The sequence below is a fragment of the Cryptomeria japonica genome, chromosome 7, assembly GCF_030272615.1.
Source record: "Cryptomeria japonica chromosome 7, Sugi_1.0, whole genome shotgun sequence".
Classification (NCBI taxonomy): Eukaryota; Viridiplantae; Streptophyta; class Pinopsida; order Cupressales; family Cupressaceae; genus Cryptomeria; species Cryptomeria japonica.
Genome location: NC_081411.1, coordinates 516,908,898 through 516,924,316, shown reverse-complemented (window position 1 = coordinate 516,924,316; position 15,419 = coordinate 516,908,898). Strand labels below are relative to the sequence as shown.

Genomic DNA, 15,419 nt, shown 5'->3' with positions numbered 1-15,419 from the left:
TTTAACGCTACACATCCCACAGAAACAATTATTCAATTGGTTTAATTGTGTTTGCAATTCCTTTGAGTAAATTGAAATTAGCTTTGTCACACTTTGTATTGATACCATTTATTCACTAAGTAGTGGCTTTGTATGCAACTTAGAATTTTATTTCCTAGAATTATGTCATTTAAATTGTTATTCCTCTCAAATCTTTGATTGCATTGAATAGCTGGTCTCTAATTTAACCATCTTGAATATCAGAAAATATCAGAAAATCTCGTTTGCAAGGCATGACAAATAATAGCAGTGAACCACAGGGACGCATTCTCCCCCCTTCCCCAAGCCCCACGTTTCCAGGACAGGGACATCTATGGGAGGTGGGACAGGGATGGTGCGTCCCTCACCATCCCGTCACCACCGCCGGAACATCTAGAAACGGGGAAACAGCCAGGCGTATCCAGGATGTCTCGGGTATGCACAGGCATCCCTCGAACGCCTAGGAGATGTCTGGGCATCTCCCATCGCCAAACCTTAAAAAAGTCAAAAAAAAGTGCTTTTATTTTTAAATTTCATTTTTTTGTTGCACTTTTTGGGTTAGGGTCGAGAACCCTAATTTGATGTGGACCCCATCCATGCCCTCTATGCTTTACCCCCTCAAATCCTCTCTTTTTCTCACATTTGTTTTTCTGATTTTTCCTAACAGATAGGTGAAGAGGAGAAAACTCAGAAAAGAGTGATTGAAGAAGTGAAAAGAGATAGTTTGAGTGAGTGCAAGTGTAAGAGGAGTGACAAGGAGTGCCAAAATTTCATTTGATATGTAATTATTATACATCTTTTCATAACTAGTTTTTCAAGTTTTTCATTCATTTGAGAATCAAATCTTGATTTCTGAATCCTAACTTGTGTTTTGAGTCTCTAGGCCAAACTCTACTATTTTACCATTAAAACTTTTACAAAGTTGCATCCCTTTTCTTACAAACTCTGACAGGTCCCAATCAGCCTTGTTCTACATCTCTATAGGATTTCCCATATTTAAATCAGAGAAGCAACTGGTTGTAGGCAAATTGTGAAACTTTGGAGTGCTTTCTGAAAACATTCACATTAAATCATTGCAAATCATTTTGCTTGCATGCTAGTTCTAGATTTGAATTTACTATTGCATTCTAGAATTAGTTTGCATCTTAGCTTGCATTGAACACAAATGCAATATTATTATTATATCATTATAATAATTAGCCAAGTTGCAAGGTTCGCCAGGTTTAAGGCCTGGTACTGGTCCGGTTCGGTTCGGGCTTGGGTCCTGGTCCGGTTCACCTTTGAGTTCGACCAGGGTTCATGCCCGAGCGAGTTGGTCCGTCTAGGGCGAACTTGGATGCCTGGGCACCCAAATTTACTATTTGTTTTGCAAAATTTTATAAAATTGATAAGAATGAGGGTTTCTTGTTTGTAGAGATATGCAAGTTACCATGCATGTTTAAGACTTAAAATTATAAAGAACAGCAACAGACTATTGATAGATTTTTTCAAATTTTGTTTGTGTGAAGCAAGATAAAACAGAGCAGCAAACAATTGAGTTCTGACCTCTTACTTGTTAAGCTTATACAGTGTACTGGAGCAGTGCTCAATCACAACAGAAAAAAACACATGCACTGGCTCATTCTGATTTACAATCCTCGGCTTATGAACAACAACAGAAATATTCAGTTTCTTGAGCTCACTTATGATTTACACGCTTAAGCAGTTGGACTCACTGAATACAGAAATCCCTAAACTTGTATCAGACCTTACAATCTGAGATATACACAATACTTCTGAATCTTGATAGAATAGCTGATCTCCACACAGATTTAGAGTCCCAATTTTCTCCTAAAATAAACATATGCTAAATTGCAAATAGCTTCTTATTCCCACGCCACTTTCATATGGCAGCATTGCAATGGAATGCCAGATTCTCTACGTAACATGATCCCCATCCTTCTAAGAGACGAATGAAGAGAAAGTGGGAGGGGCGGGGTGGGCCCATGCCCCTGGTTGGGTGGGAACTCTAGTGCAGAGGCCCCTACAAGAATCGACCTCCGAGGGGGGGGCAGGGGGCCGATAGGAGGCAGCTACTGCAAAGGGATGTCTTCTCTGCCCAAAGAGAAGTGGCACCCATTTGCTGGCTACTGCCCAAGCTGGAGACATATCTCCACCGGGTGAGTCCCTATCACACATGGGAGCTGTGGATCAATCAATCAAAGGGAGGGCTGTTCTCCTAATTAATACACCTGCTAGAGTAACCGTTGAGAACAATATATATATATATATTAGAATAATGAATATTCTCTACCTCCTATGATGATGATTGATCCAACGGTCAAGAGGAAAGATTGGCAACCCTAGCCTTTATTAGAGGCTATGTTATGGATTATAGTTGATCACACTAATTAGGCGGCGTAGAATTGGTTCTAACCTGAAACTATAATTAACTTTAGTAAGTCACACCCCCGGAATTTTGCGTCAGGGCTGGGTAGCTGAAGGTTCTACTGAAAAAAGGGTTGGGAGCAAGCTGCATACTAAAGTGGGCCCCTTTATAATAGTGGGCACTTAAGTGGTGTTCAATGGTCCCTTTGTAGAGTCCCGCTTATCAGTAGTCTGATATGATTTGTATACATTCGAAACTTCTTCAGTTGTAAATCACAGACAAGATCTAACAAGTTTATGGTGGTTTTGTTGTTTATATGATGCTATGTGACATTCTAATCTCAATTAATGCTTCAAGGCTCCATATATATATACACATTGTTTTTCTACTAACAAAACCAAACCCCTTTTCGAAATTTTGCCAAACCGGCGAACCAGGTTCTCGAACCCAAACCGGTGCCCGAACCCAAACTGGCATTCTCTGATCTCTCTGTTGCAATAACTATTAATTGCATTAGTAAAAGAGCATATAAGAATTTGCATTTGCATATTGCATGCACACTTAAAGATGCAAAAGTAAGTCTTAACTACCGATTATATGTACTAATGAACAAAATATCACTCAAATTGTAATAACCAGTAACCACCCTTAATTTTTTTTTTAAATGTTACATTCAATTGTAAATATTATGCATAACAGCTTCCTTTCCACTTTCCGATCACCCAGATCTCAAAATGGGCAAGGTAAGAGCATACGGTGTCAGGATTACAAATCAACTGGAACCATCCTGCTGCAAGAAAGCATTTGGAGGCAAGCTGGCCAATACTACTTCTTATTCAATGGGATGCATATGCATTACCAGAAATTAAAATTCATCTTCCACTTGTCCAATGGAGAGCGTAGGGGCACATTCACTTATTCAGCATGAAAGCTTAAAAATATTGAGAAGTTAAGCAAGTTCCTTCCATTGTCCAGTGGTGGACGATTACAACAAACCACTTATTCAGTGGGGTAAGTATTAGCAATAACCACAATAAACCCACTGGCAATACTACCATCCAAGGTTACAATCCAAAATGCATGAAAGAAAAGGTTTTTGGCGGTATGACCATCCAAACATTACAATATGCAAAATATCACTGTTCACTGCTGTTTAAAGAGCTGAGACAGAAGGTAATGTGAACTTGGAAAGATATATCATTCCAAATGAAGCCAAACCACATGGATAACGAACACAAAGGTACCTCAGCAGAGTAAAAAGAGAACTGTTGCAGGTCTACAACACTTGATTTCTGCTGGTAACAGAGCTGCAGAGGATCTGATATGACTATAACAATGCTCCAAAATCACCAAAATAATGTTATGCACACATCAAACAGCTTACCCAATGACAATAACTTCGTCAATAGCAAAACTAGGTTTACATAGCACTCCAACAAAAATAACAGCAGTCTACAGTCTGATATAGCTCATGACAGAACTATACGGCCTCCCTGGAAACCAACAAACAGCTCACAATGCCATGAAACTCAAAAAATCCCCACGCAATAGTGTTTGAAGGAAGTTCACATGAACCAAGCAACCCCCAAGCAAGGTAAATGAGCCCTCTAATCTAGGTGATTCATTCCCCATATTCCAACCCCATTTTGCACATGTATGGCCAACTTGAACATGGTGCTAACCTGGCCACAGCTCATCAAATCCTGAGAGCAAGATATTACTGGCCCACACTATTCAAAGATACATTTGATCATGTCAAGACTTGTCACACTTGCCAAGTCGCGGCTTTCAGAGAGAAGAATCCTGCCATGCCACTCAATCCAGTGATCGAAGCAAGACCATTTGCAAAATGGGGAATGGATTTTATTGGTGTCATCAACCCTGCATCCTCGGCACAGCACAGGTATATCATCACTGCTACTGACTATTGTACCAGATGGTCAGAGGCTCAAGCTCTCAAGGTATGCACTACTGAGGCCGTAATTAAATTCCTTGAGGAAAACATTATTACAAGATTTGGGTGTCTTTATGCATTGGTTTGCGACAATGGCTCGGCATTCACATCATTGAGATTTTCAAATTGGGCCTTTGAGTACGGTATAACCCTTAAATTTTCATCCCATTATTACCCTCAGGGTAATGGGTTAGCTGAGTCGAAAAACAAAAAACCTACTTAGTGTAATCAAGAAATTGCTGGAGAGAAGTCCAAGAGAGTGGCATACCCAACTAAGATTTGTCCTTTGGGCAGATCGGATCAGGACCAAGAACGCGTTAGGGATTTCACCTTACTTCCTAGTTTATGGTCAAGACCCAGTATTCCCTATGCAACTTAGGATCCCAAACTTAAGGTTTATCCAAGAATACATGGAGGACACCGACGTTGTCCAAGCTCGATTAACGCAACTGCTCAATCTTGAGGAAAAGAGAGATCAAGCCTTGGAAAATTTTGCAAAACATCAAGGAGTTGTCAAAAGATGGTTCGATAGACAGGCTAGAGTCAAGGCGTTCCGGATCTCAGATCTTGTCTTATACTGGGATAAAGCACATGAAAAGAAGGGAGAGCATGATAAATTTGATAGACTATGGAAAGGCCCTTATCAAATCTCTGAGATTCTAGGAGAAAATGCATTCAAATTGAAGACCTTAACTGGGGAAGACGTCCCATTACCTGTCAATGGGAGATATCTCAAGCATTACTTCCAGTCCTAAAGTTCAGGAGGTCTGCCTTTGTATATAGTTAGCCTAGTTTCTTTTCAGTTTGGTTTGTTTGGTTTGGTGTGTGGTGTGTTTTGTTTTAGGTTTTAGTTTAGGTGGTTTTCTTGGTGTCTTAGGTTGGGTTGGTTTGCTTGTTTTGAGGGGTATCCATTTGAAAAGGGCGATTTTGTGATGAAGCACTCTGACTCCCGTTGAATTGTCTGTTTCATTTGGTCAATCATGAAGTTTTTTTTTAGAAGCACGAAGAAGTTTTTCTTGATAAAATTTTGAGTCAGGCTGTATTTGCAATGAAGTAAGATTGGCTTATTGGACTCAAATATTCGTGTCCTTCAGTTATTATATCTTTTCACACTTATAATCTCCAAGTCATTATGGTTTTCAGGCTAAGCTGTGATTGGTGAAAAATCTAAAATCTGGCTTCAGCGCCACCGCAATCCTCAAACCCTAGTAAGCTTCACCGCTTGCGAGCCAAAGGAATTGATGGAATAAAAAAAATGAGGAAATGAAAGAGAAAAATCAAGAAAAGATGAAATAAAAAGAAATACCAAAATTGGCTAACGGGAATATACGAATAACTCCATCGGGGCTATGGACGCCCAGCTGGCAATGGAGCAATGTTCGTGAGCTTGCAGCGATAACCTCATCGGGACTATAGACGTCTGAATGGCAGCAAGGCTCTATCCAGGATGCTTTTGAGGTTCAGGTAAACTATGTAGCTAATCACAGGGGAACCTGGAGATCATGATTGTCTTGTTGAGGGGAATTGACTCATTGCACACACATGGATAACTATGGACTTAGTACTCTGTCTCAATATGAAAGTCTCTTCTTGTATGTGTTGTTTAACTCATTGATTTATTAAGGGAGATTCTCTGAGTATTCTTTAAAGATGGATTGATTCTCAGATGTTCACGAACATTCTTAGTGGTGTCGCCAGATGTTGTGACCATTTCACACATCGCCCCATCAGAATGGGCACCCCTCTTTTTCTTAGGGTTTTGCTTTCCCTTAGTTAGTTTTTCTCTTTGCTTGTTTGGTTTTGAGTGAGTGAGTGGTTGCCTGGGCTGGCTAGATTAGGGCCAATCTCTGAAAGCTCGTTTTAGGGTTTCTTTCAAGTTGCGTCTAGCCTAGTTTTGGGAGGTCATTACTTGTCTGCCTGGAACCTTAAGTTTGCCTTAATAAAGTATTTCGTTTCAGGAGAATCGGGATGGTGAGATTGAAGAAGAGGGTGAATAGGTCTCAGGTCAGGTTAGGTCTAGTTTAATGGTTTTCTTGTCAGAGTCTTGTTTTCTTCCAAGTCTGAGTCGATTGAGCAAAGTCAGTGATCAGAAGGAGATCGAAGTGGTGATTTAAGAAATTGATGAACAAATGCACCTGATGATGATTGAAGGAGTTTTGGAAGAATATGACCAATATTGTTGACTTTTGAGGCATAATTGAGAAAGTTGATACATTTTTGCCTTGAAGGAGAGTTTTTAGGCTTTGAAATGATGAAAGCCAGTCTAGGAGGAGATTTTCGCTCCTGACCCTTCCAAAGGGTCCAGAGCGAAATCTCCCTTTCCTGCCTTCCTTTAGCCCTGAAAACCCAATTCGACCTTACCTAGACCAAATTGGATGGAGATTTGTCTTGATTGTGAAGCAGGGGAGTTGATTTGATCAAGTTTGATGGAGAATGGAGTGAACCAAGGTAAGAAACTAGCCAGGAATATGATTTTCGCTCCTGACCCTTCCAAAGGGTCTAGAGCGAAAATCCTTGTTGCTTTCATTTTCTTCTCAGTTTTGGCTAAGTTTTGTTTTCTAAGGCATGTTTGAGGACGAACTGATATGTTCTTGCCTAGAGATGGAGTTGATTGATTTTGAAGAACAAGATTTTAGGCCTAAAGGAAAATTTCGCACCTGACCCTTCCAAAGGGTCCAGAGCGAAATTCATCATAAACCTTGTTTGTTGCCTTGAATGGGTTAGAAACCTTGTTCCTAATGTGGAGAATGATCTAATTTTGCCTTGTGAGGTGGTTTGAAGCTTGAAAAATGAGCAATCTAGCCTGGAATCATATTTTCGCTCCTAACCCTTCCAAAGGGTCCAGAGTGAAAATCTTCTTAAAGCTCATTTCCTTCTGAGTTTGGCTAAGTTTTGATTTGCAGGGTATCTTGGAAGGAAGGTTAGACATCCTTGTTGCCTTTGAAGGTTTGAAAGCATATGAAAATGAAGGATTTTGGACCAAAAGGGAAATTTCGCTCCCGACCCTTCCAAAGGGTCCAAAGCGAAATTCCAAAAGCTCTTATTTTTGCAATGAAGAAGGTCAAGTTTTTGATTTGTTATGATGTGGATGGAAGTGAAATAACTTGTCTTTGCCTCTTGAGGTCGTTTTGAAAGGGATAAATGAAGAATCTAGCCCAAGTAAAGCAATCCTTGTGGCTATCTTCATGGTTGTTTATCTTCTTGAATCACTCTCATCTAGGCTTGTTTGCTTCATGAATCAAAATCTTCACAACCTAGGTTTGCCATCAAAATTTTGCAATTTGCCTTCAACTTAGCCTAAACAAGGTGAATAATAGGTGTTCTCAAGGATTTCGCCCTGGACCCTTTGGAAGGGTCAGGAGCGATTTCCCTGACTAGGCCATGAATACCATATTTTCTTCACTTCAAAATCCTCCGGAAGGCAAGCTTACGCTTGTTTTGGCCTAACAAAGTCTTGAATTTCAATTTTTTAGCTCTTCACATGAGTAAATTGGGTGAAAATAGGCATTTCGCTTTGGACCCTTTGGAAGGGTCAGGAGCGATTTTCTCTTTTTTAGGTCAAAATTCACCTTTGCTTGATCATTGACCTTTTCCAAGGCAATCTCCAGGGTCTATTCATCTCAACCACTGACTTGGCTCAGCAATATTTTGAAGGAAACACTGCATTTTTGGGAATTTCGCTCTCGACCCTTTGGAATGGTCAAGAGTGAAATTCACTCTTCAGGCCAATTTTCCAATCTCTTTCACTTCAATTCATCAAAATTCCTTTAGTTTGAATCCACTTCTCAACTTGCTAGCATTGGTTTGATCCTCACAAGGCGAAAAAGGTCAATTTTGCTCAACAACCTAGCCAGGGACAGGACCTATCCAGAATTTCACTCTGGACCCTTTGGAAGGGTCAGGAGCGAAATTCTCACTTGAGCTCAAAATTCACATTTTTGAAGGTCATAATTCTTTCAAGGCATTCTAAATAGTCTCTTTCACCTTTGTTTAGGCCTAGTTTAACTCAAATCTTGAAGGAAAAGGTGACTTAGGGTTTTTCGCTCTGGACCCTTTGGAAGGGTCAGGAGCGAATTTCTTTGTTTGTAGCTCATTTTTCATCATTCCAACTTCAATCCACCTCACAAGGCTAGGAAATAGTTCTCTTCTTTCACCCAATCCAAGTTTGATTTGATTTTGCAAGGCAAAATAGGAGTTTTTAGGATTTTCGCCCTGGACCCTTTAGAAGGGTCAGGAGTGATTTTCCTCCTCTGGCCTAGAATCATCACTTTTGGAGACAAACATCAACTCAAAGGCAATCTCAAGGGCATCTTTTACCTTGGTCTAGGCATGGCTTAGCATAAATTTGAAAGGAATAAGTAGATTTTATGATTTTCTCTCTGAACCCTTTGGAAGGGTCAGGAGCGATTTTCTCTTTTTAGGGCTATTTTGCCATCCTTTCAACTTCAAATCTCCTCCAAGGCATAGAACATCTTGTCTCACTCCTCTCTAGGGTATAAAAACCAAAATCTTGTCTTGACTTGCAAGGAAAAAGGGGCATCTTAGAAATTTTGCTTTGGACCCTTTGGAAGGGTCAGGAGCGAAATTCTCACTAGGCTTCAAAATTTGCATTCTTGGCAACCAAAATCTACTCTAAGGCAATCCAAATGCCTTCTCACACCCTTGTTCAAGCTTGGCTTTGCTCAAAATTTGGAAGAAAAGATGATTTTAAGGATTTTCGCTCTGGACCCTTTGGAAGGGTCAGGAGCGAAAATCACTTCTAGGCTCAATTCCTTCATCTTTCATGGTTTCTAGCAACTCAAAGTCACTCTTAGGGGCAACTTCCTCTTGATTTTACCTTATCCCACACTTGACCTAGAGAAAACTTGATAGCAAAAGAGGTTTTGAGAAAATTCGTTCTAGACCCTTTGGAAGGGTCATGAGCGAAATTTTCATTCTTGACCAAAAATCATCATTTTTTCAACTCGAAACTTCTTTGCAAGGTAGGATTTCATCCTTCATTGTTGTAGGAACAAGGTTTCATGTCCAAGAAAGGTCAAAAAGTAGGTTTATAAGGAATTTCACTCTTGACCCTTTGGAAGGGTCAGGAGCGAAATTTCCTTTCCTGGCTAGAATCCTTCATTTTCACAACTTCTAAACATCCCCAAAGGCTAGATCATGTTCATTCTTCATCTCATCATGCCTTGGACATCAAGTTTTGGCCAAATAAAGCAAGAAATGTCTCTTAGAGAGATTTTCGCTCTGGACCCTTTGGAAGGGTCAGGAGCGAAAATCTTTGCCGATGTAGGGCGCTTCCCGAAACTTCTTCACATTGAAGTTTCCTAGGTTGGTGTCTCCGATATTGCTCCACTTGGACACCATCCTGGTCTCCAATTCGTCATTCCTTTGATCCTCCTTGATGAGAGCTTGTCGAGTAGTAGATCCTCCGGCTTTGGGGGTCGTCATTTGATACCTACACAAAAGCTTAAAGTTAGTTAGGGTTTGAGCATAATATTTTCATTATAGGAGATTTGAGACCTTTCAAGGAAATAACCAAATATTAATTTGAAAATAATGATAAATCTAAGAATTATGAATTTTCAAATTAAATTAAAATCAGATTGTACAAGACTTAGATTTTTCAAAGGATTACTATGGAAAATCAAACTAAATCTTGAATAAAAATTTCAAAAATCTGATTCTTCATACCTCTTCCTTGAATTTAAGCTATCAACCTTGAAAAATGAATGAAGGGAGATGAGAATTTGCTGGACAAGGACGTTTGATCTGAATTTCAGGTCCTCCTTTGGATGAATTATGCTTCAATCAGCCTTCAAAAGAATTTCACCTTCCACTAGCCTTCAAATACCTTCCAAATTCTGGAAATTTGCCTTCAACAAGCTCAATTTCGCACCTCCAAATCTGCTCTTCAAGTTCGCATGAGAGATAATGAATGAATGATTTGAATTTGTCAAAATATACCTCCCTTATATAGGGCACTCACCTTGATTTCCCTCAAGGCCGACTTGGCAAATATGGAATAAAATAAAATAAAACCCCTCTTGAAGGATGGCCGACTTGCTTGTAAAGGCAAAATAATGAAATATTGAGCGCTCAAGCATAATTTTTTATTTTTTTAAATTAATTCCAAAGCTTAAAGGTGGATTTTTCATGTATTTCAAGGCTTAGAAATTAATTAATTAGATTATAAATGCCCTTAATTTATGTGAACTTGTTTTAGTCTTCCAAATGTCTTGTAATAGGCAATTCTAGTGAAAGGCTATAGGCTAGCTTAGGAAATGTTAAGGCTTGATTAAGACTTGATGAATTTTTTATTCTCCTTAGGTTATCTAGGCTTGTTTATCTTTTTGATGAAGAATCTAGCCCAAGCAAAGCAATCCTTGTGGCTATCTTCATGGTTGTTTATCTTCTTGAATCACTCTTAGTAGAAATAGCATTTAGATTTTAAGTTTGAAGGACGAATGTTGTGCCTGATCTTTGATAAGACTCACATTCCAAACCACTAGCTTCTTACTGATTGTAAGAACGCCTTGTGTGGTCAACTGGAAACATTGAAATTGATTAAGAGTTCAATTATCATTGGAAGTATTGGTACGTATCTCCCTGATAGTATCTATCTCCTTGGTGATTTGAAAATCGTTGAATACCCTTAGAAGATCGCACCAATTCCAGTGGAGTTGTAATCCTTTGGCGATACTGAAATTGGTAGAATCTTATCAACGCCAATCTTCATTAAGTCATTCTTAGGATTAGTTTAAGTATCTCTTCCTTGAAACCCTTATCTTTTGATCTTTTTTGAAAATCTGTTAGTATTAGGAAAATCCTGTTTCCTCATTTGGAAAGATAGTAGCACGGACAAACTTTCTTTGAAAGTACGTAAGGCCCCTTGAAGAAACAGCAAACACAACGACCACTGGTGCTTATCCGCAAGTAGAGATCCTACAAAGCAAAACCTTGAAGTCCTTCCGATTGATCCTTTTTGCGATATCTTCAGCATTCGGAGACTTTACTCAAGGGAGAATAAGATACCTCTGGGTATTTTATTCTGTGTTTGGTCGTGTACAAAATACACATCAACACAAAGAAAACTCAGAAAAATACCCTCAGAGAATTCCAACAATGGTTGGTACAGCCTGAAGAAGGAAATGGTAAGACCCAGCAAATAAGAAACTCTTCAATCGCCAGCAAATAAGAAACTCTTCAATCGCCCTCCAAACTCAGTAACTCCAAAATATTCATCAAAAATCACAAATAACATCCAATATCAGAAAACATCAAAAATCCCCCTCTCTACAAACTAAAACCTGAAACATGGTGGCCTCTAAATGAAACCACACCAATCTAGCGAAGGGAGCTTTCGTCCTCGAAACTAGAAATCTTGAGAGGGTTCTTTTCCTCAAAAGATTGTAGAACCCAAGTTCGTTCCAGCTGCATAACAATATCATTCATCAGCATTTGGAATAATGAGCCCCAATACCTTATATAGCTTTTTTTGTTGAGGTAATTTGCAATTTGAAACTAAAATACTTCATTTTCACCTCAAAGGCCTTTTTGAAATATTAAACATCTTTTCATATGCAAAGACCCCACCTTTTCTCCTCGGTCTCCACCTTCAAGGTGTACTTAAAGAATTTTATAAAATATAGCAGTTAAGCAAATACTTTATTAATTCAACATTAGAAACTTATGTGTATATGTTAAATATTTCATCCGAGTTGTGGAAAGCACTCCAACCACATTGGAATCCAACTCTAACCACACCATGATGAAACTGAAATAGTAGGATGATGATCAAGTGATTTACTAAAAATAGACATGCTCTCCAAGAAGTTTGGAGAACACACCAAAGTTCGAAAACACTTCTAAAAGTGGCATAATAATACATATTGCCTACTGAACTCATTTCCAAGAACCAAAGTCACTACTAACCAACCTAGAGCACTCCAAAAATTTGGAGTCCTCCCCACACATAAGGAAAAACTCAAAAACTCAAAAACTGGACAAAATTTCACGAATTGATATTGCTACAAAATGGGGGCATTACAAAAATGAAGGAAAGGAGAAAAACCCATAGGAAAAAACCTCTCCAACAGAGAGAATGAAAGAAACAAACATGTAAAATGATGGAAGTGATGGAAGGAGGACTCAACATGACCCCTCAAGGACTACATCCATCAAAAATATACAATAGATATCCCCCCCATAGAAGAGAAGTGAGACTATAGATCCCCCCCATAATGAATTAGTTCCTTTGCAAATGGTAAATGTTCGTGGGCAAAAGAAAATCCAATGCCTACAAGCCAATGCCTACTAGCAACATTCCTCCCCTTGGGACAAAGTCTCATGATAAATGTCTCTAAAAATTGCTCTCGTCTCCACGCTAGAGTATACCACAAGAAAATCATGTGCTAACCCAATCAAAGAAGATGACAAATCAAGACCATGTGGAAACCCATGAAATGATGATGTGTAACAATAGTGTGTTAATGTTATCAAAGAGGAAGTGAATATCCTCAAGCGTGTCCTTGAAATCTACAATATGAAAGTAACAAAAAATCTAACATGCTTGTGATCAATGCTAAATCTAAAAGAATCTGATCATCTTGCTTAACTGAAGTACTGGAAGCCAATTTGAAGAAGCAAGAGGAGGAGATGGAAGCTTAGCACACATCTCAAGAACACCAAGGTTCAAGTGACCAAACTTCTTCTAAATAATATGATTCGCATTAGATGCATGAGTGTGAATATCAATCAAGGGAGTTGCATCACCATCAAGAGAAAAATGTGAAAAGGTATACAAGCAAGATGAATGATCAACCATTCCACTAGCAATGATATCTCTATTCTCTAAGTCTTTGTAATCACAAAATAAGAGGTGAACTCAACTAGCTTCTCTACTCCACTAAGTATAATCTGATAGATAGGATATTGGTGGGCAAGGATGGGACACAAAGTGCATCACTGAATGTGCCTTCTTCCATGTCAATAGATCCTTTCCCACAAACACACAAAATGCGACATAAAGTGCAAGGGTTGAATGAAGAGAACATATCCTATGATAAAGCCATAGGATGTGAGATTCCAAAATCAAGAAGCCGTCATCCTAACTCAAGACTTGTAGAAGCAAAAAGTACTTTACCTTTCATCTTTTGTTTCATTAGCTAATCTTGTTGTCCTTGACTGTGTAATGATAATGGTGTAGAAGAAAAGGGTGAACAAGAAGACATTGTTGAAGGCAATGAAATATTGTTCTCCTAAAGAATATGCTTCAACTCTTCTAACTATTTTTTATAACAATTGTGTTCATCATGACCTTGTTTTTTGCAATATGTGCATGTGGGTCTCTCCTTGTTAGGTTTATCTTCTTTAGAAAAGAGATGAAAGGCTCATTAGATTCTGTCTTAATTTTTGGTTTCTTCTTTCCTTTGTCATTGGGTGTGTGTTTAAACAATGCTTGACTCTTGGAAAGTGCATCTAAAGGATAAGCTTAGCTTGCTCTTTAGTCAAAGAGTAAGAAAATGTCACAAAAGAAGGCATATTAAAGCTTCACCTAAAGCATCCATAGTGGAATAGAAGGTAGAAGAAAAGACAGCGAATGGTCCTTTTAACATAAACAAAATCAAGAATATAAATTCCTTATCAAGTTTACTTTTCCCACAACCAGCCAATTGAGATCTCAATGATATGGAAAATAATCAAATAATCTTCAAAGACATTTCTGCATGCATGAGGTGAGAAACAAATTTTTATTTTTTTTTTAAAGTTTCCATTGATAATAATTTTGGGTGATATATAGTGGTAATGATGAGAAATTTGTTTCAAATTAGTGCTTAAAAAGAATTCTTCATTGAAGGAATCCTCTTGAGACTCTTAAACAAGTAATCCCAAGAGAGTCTAAAGATAGTATAACAAATAGTTACCGGCGTTAAAAAAGGGACTGAAGAATACAAAAAAATGCTATTGTCTGAGTTTGGGTGTACATTGACATGAGCAACAAGAAAAAACCATTTCCTTGATCTAGTAAATTCAACTCCAGAATTTTAACTTTGTTAATGAAATAAAATTGGTTTTACATTCTTTTGCACATTGCAAATTAGAAGGCAATGAAATCAAATTAACTGACAGAGTTTTTCAATAAATTAACAATATATAAAGGTTAGATGAAGAATGAAGCAAGCATCATATAAGCACGTATGATTCCTTTAATTCCCTATGCCAAGCAATGAGAGAAAGTGCAAGTACCGTCAATCAAAATATATAATCTGAAAAATCACTAATTATCATCTTGAATGAAAAAAGTAAATACAGCATACAAAACTCACTTTTGATGCGAATTCTGGCTTTTCCACATTGATCTTCTCATATACTGCACTGAAGTCTTCCTTATTCTACAATTTAAACCAATAGTTGCACTTTAAAAATCCCAGCAGTAAAAGCAGATTGTTTTAGTAGAATGAAAGATAATGCTACATAACATTTTTATATTTGTAACTGAAAATGACTTTGCTCAACCAACAATAAGTAGCAAGTCTACACAGTAACAACCATCACTGACGAATAGCACCAAATGTTGAATTTTGCTGCTACAAAGCATGAAAACAATTTACAGTATTGAAATAATAAATACCAATTGCTAAAAAAATTCCAACAACCCACTCTAACAATTTTAACTCAGTTATTTTCCTCTTTAACATTTTTCCATGCCAATGTGGTATGACAAAAAGTATCTTAAGTTTACTTAAAGTACAGATATTTTCTACCCGGGAAGTTACCAATAAGTAGTGTCCAGTAAAGCTGCTTCAACAAATTATAACTTGGAAACAATGTTGTCTTGCTTCAAACAGAAAACATGAGCACAAAGAAAATTAATGAAGAATAAATCATGCTCAACTAGATTGTCTCACAGATGACAGGAAGATCAAATCCAAGTTAAATATATCAATTCTTTGTAAGCCGCTATATCTTCCATCTAATACTTCACTAGTTAAAATTCTTTCAAAAATGATCCACATGACGAACTTAATGGGGCTCAAGTCTGAATTTTTTACAAAATTACATATTAATTATATCATTCTTTGG

At 38.1% G+C, this 15,419-nt stretch overlaps 1 protein-coding gene across 4 annotated transcripts in view; it reads right to left on the bottom strand.

Annotated features, from left to right (window-relative positions):
* Positions 1 to 15,419, bottom strand: part of LOC131061665 (uncharacterized) — a 93,862-nt gene that overhangs the window by 56,050 nt on the left and 22,393 nt on the right. For all 4 annotated transcript variants that reach the window (XM_057995479.1, XM_057995478.1, XM_057995476.1 and 1 more), the window contains exon 5: positions 14,663 to 14,728. In XM_057995479.1, coding sequence (XP_057851462.1) covers positions 14,663 to 14,728 — 66 coding nt within the window. The remainder of the gene's footprint in view (positions 1 to 14,662; positions 14,729 to 15,419) is intronic.